At 42.4% G+C, this 2,867-nt stretch overlaps 1 protein-coding gene across 1 annotated transcript; it reads right to left on the reverse strand.

The window, feature by feature from the left end:
* Positions 1-276: 276 nt before the first annotated feature.
* Positions 277-2,853, reverse strand: LOC111651742 (metabotropic glutamate receptor 3-like; the record flags this gene model as incomplete). Its single annotated transcript, XM_023401779.2, has 3 exons — positions 2,676-2,853; positions 2,284-2,416; positions 277-454 (listed from the first exon to the last, which is right to left on the reverse strand). Coding segments are annotated over exons 1-3 (466 nt in total), but the record flags the coding sequence as incomplete, so codon positions are not given.
* Between the last annotated feature and the right edge of the window lie 14 nt (positions 2,854-2,867).

Raw genomic sequence — 2,867 nt, forward strand, 5'->3', positions numbered from 1 at the left:
CTGTAGTTTTACATTTAGTTTGGGGTGTAATGTGTGCTGAGATATTTGTTTTGTTTTTGTCTTGAAATATGTTGTTGTACATGTTCACTTCTCAGCGGCAGTCCTCTTCCCTGGTATCTCAGTGTACTGCTCATTGCTACAGCTCTGTCAGGAGGATGCCACTGTTTGTAGTTTAACTAGTTTGTAGTTTATAGTTTAACTCTTAACTAAAAACGGCGAGAGTGATGCTCTAAACCCCTGTCTCTTTAAAAAATCAGGTAATTGCATGTAACTTACCATGAGATGCGTATGTGGTGGCTGCCCCGCTGACACTGAAGCGATTCATGTTAAGCCTGTGGCTGGTCACATTCTTCTGGGGCTGGAACATTATTATATGGACCTTAGGCGCAAACATACAGCCCAGGACCACGAAGCCGCTCAGGCTGACTGAGATACACATAGTCGTGGTCTGAACCTGCAGAGGAAAGAAGGGGGAAGAGGCAACAGTAACTCGTCGCCAGACTTTGATGGATAAATCTTATGCTAATGTAGAACAAAGTAATTGCCATTAAGAGCTAATTTGATGATAATAATCTATAATAATGAACATTTTTCAAAGGCACTTTTTGAATGAGTATCACAAAGTGCTTCACAGAAAATAAAACACTAATAAATTAGAGACAGTTTGATAAACAGTAGATAAACACAGAGCACAAAAATGTCTCCAGTAATTAACCAATCTCAATCTGTACACAGAGCCAACGAGGCCTGTAAAGTGAGAGGGTAACTATTTATTTGCAGACTTTGTTACGTTGCAACAGTCCAGAGGATAACAATTACAGGATGGATCGATAAAAGACTTAATCAACAGAGACCACAGAGGCCAAACTTAACAGTATCTCAGTGCTTTAACTCCATTCTCTGTGATTTATTGTATGAAATCAATGATAAATACAATCTTATGCTGTCCTTGATTTTTGATCGCAGGCCTGCAGAGGTGTGTGCTGTATGTCCCTTTCAGGTTCTCATAATAATTGCTGTGCCTAGCTTTGTGTGGCCGTGGTTACGGAGTTGTATAACGGCAACTCGCGGTAAAATCACAGTACACTGTACAGAGACGCACATTAGTAATCGTCCCGTCAACATCTCCTCTGTGTATGTAAAAATGCTTATTTGCGTGTGGGTGGGTGGTTGTCCATGCTGGTGATGTTATGCTTCTACCTGACTAATCTTAAAGTCAGATTACAAGGCCAAGGAAATGCTTATTTCCAGAGAGAGAGAGAGAAAGAGAGAGAGAGAGAGAGAGGGGAGAGTGGGTGTGGGTGCGGTGGGGGATCAAATGAGCAGCCCTGGCATCAGCACTCTTCTCTTATGCCCTTTGATAAAGTGCTCTGTGTGTGTGTGTGTGTGTGTGAATGTGTGTGTGTTTGTGGAAGTGTGTGCTTAAGGTGAGTGTGTGTACGCTTAAGATTTGTATGGATCAGGTGAACACTCACTCCCCTTTGCTGTTAAATCTGAACATGTGTCAGCAGTTTGACGGAGCCTGTCTGTTTGTCAGCCCAGTACTGCAGAGCTGGGACATTTGCCAGCAGGATTAGAAATTGTCTTTAGTTGCCACTCCACCTGTGTACTCACAGTTTCGTGATCTGTGTGCTTTTACTAATCAATGTTCAGGAGACAAAAACACTGCTCACACAGCCACGTTATAGGGAATTGTGTGGATAAGGGAGTAGTTCGACACAGACTACATGTATTGCTAAGAGTTAGATGAGAAAATTGATACCAGCCTCATGTTTGTTATAATAATAGATATTTAGAATGGACAGATAATTATTCTTTATTAGTGAGCTGGTGCTGGTAAGGGGATTTTCTCATCTTTGGACAGAGCCAGGCTAGCAGTTTTTATGCCAAACTAGGTTAGCCGGCTGCTGCCAGGAGCTTCATATCTTCTCATTTAACTGTCAACAAGCAAATACAGCTGCCAAACCTTTCCTTTAGGATTAGGGTTACATTTACCTGGTTGGGGTCAATGAAATATAAGGGCATTTTCACACCAATAGTTTGTTTCCCCTTTTCCACAATTTCCACAAACAAACTGCTTGGGAGTTCATTTGAGAGCGGATCTCTGTGCGGTTGTCTTGGTCTTCATCCGCGTGCCATTACTGTGTTTATACCTGCCCAAACAAATCAACTAAGAGGGGAGAACTAACCGGAGTCCGATTTAACTGGACTAAACAGCGCAGGTATGAAAACCTCCTAAAACACAGAAACAAGTCTTTGTGTTGTGTTGTGTGTTCAAGATACCCTGTAGTCACTTGATGTAACATAAAAGATGGGAAGAAAGGCCAGCCAAATTATACAGGTGGTGTACATGGTGAATCCAATGAACTTGGCCTCATTGAAGTTCTCTGGGCACTTCCTGGTCTTGAAGGCATACCTACAAGGAGAGAATCATGTTTTCTGATTAGACAGATACCATCTGGAAAAACACTGACACCTAACATTGTGCGATGTGTTGCCACGAAAACAAAACTTCTTGAATTGAAAAACTAACTTGCAATTTTTATTTTTATAGAAATCTAACATGGCATCAAAACGCAATGAACAAAGTGTCAATGCTGGAGAAAACAAAGCACTTCAGATAAAACCTTTCGCTTAATGTTCACGGCAAATTGAACCAGCCGTAAAACACTTACACAGTACACAGGATGACCAGGAGCACGTCATATCCCAGTGACAGCAGCATGCTGGAGTCCCGTACATTACACTTGAGGATGACAGTCTGCCGTCGCTCTGGCAACGTGAAGCGCCGTGTCCCGGGAACCTCCAGCAGCAGCCACACTGACACCATCACTAACTGGACGGAGATTAGACTCAGACAGATGAAC

Source organism: Seriola lalandi, unplaced genomic scaffold (assembly GCF_002814215.2).
Source record: "Seriola lalandi dorsalis isolate HSWRI2012SDOR001 ecotype SW California unplaced genomic scaffold, Sedor1 jcf7180001973314, whole genome shotgun sequence".
Classification (NCBI taxonomy): domain Eukaryota; kingdom Metazoa; phylum Chordata; class Actinopteri; order Carangiformes; family Carangidae; genus Seriola; species Seriola lalandi.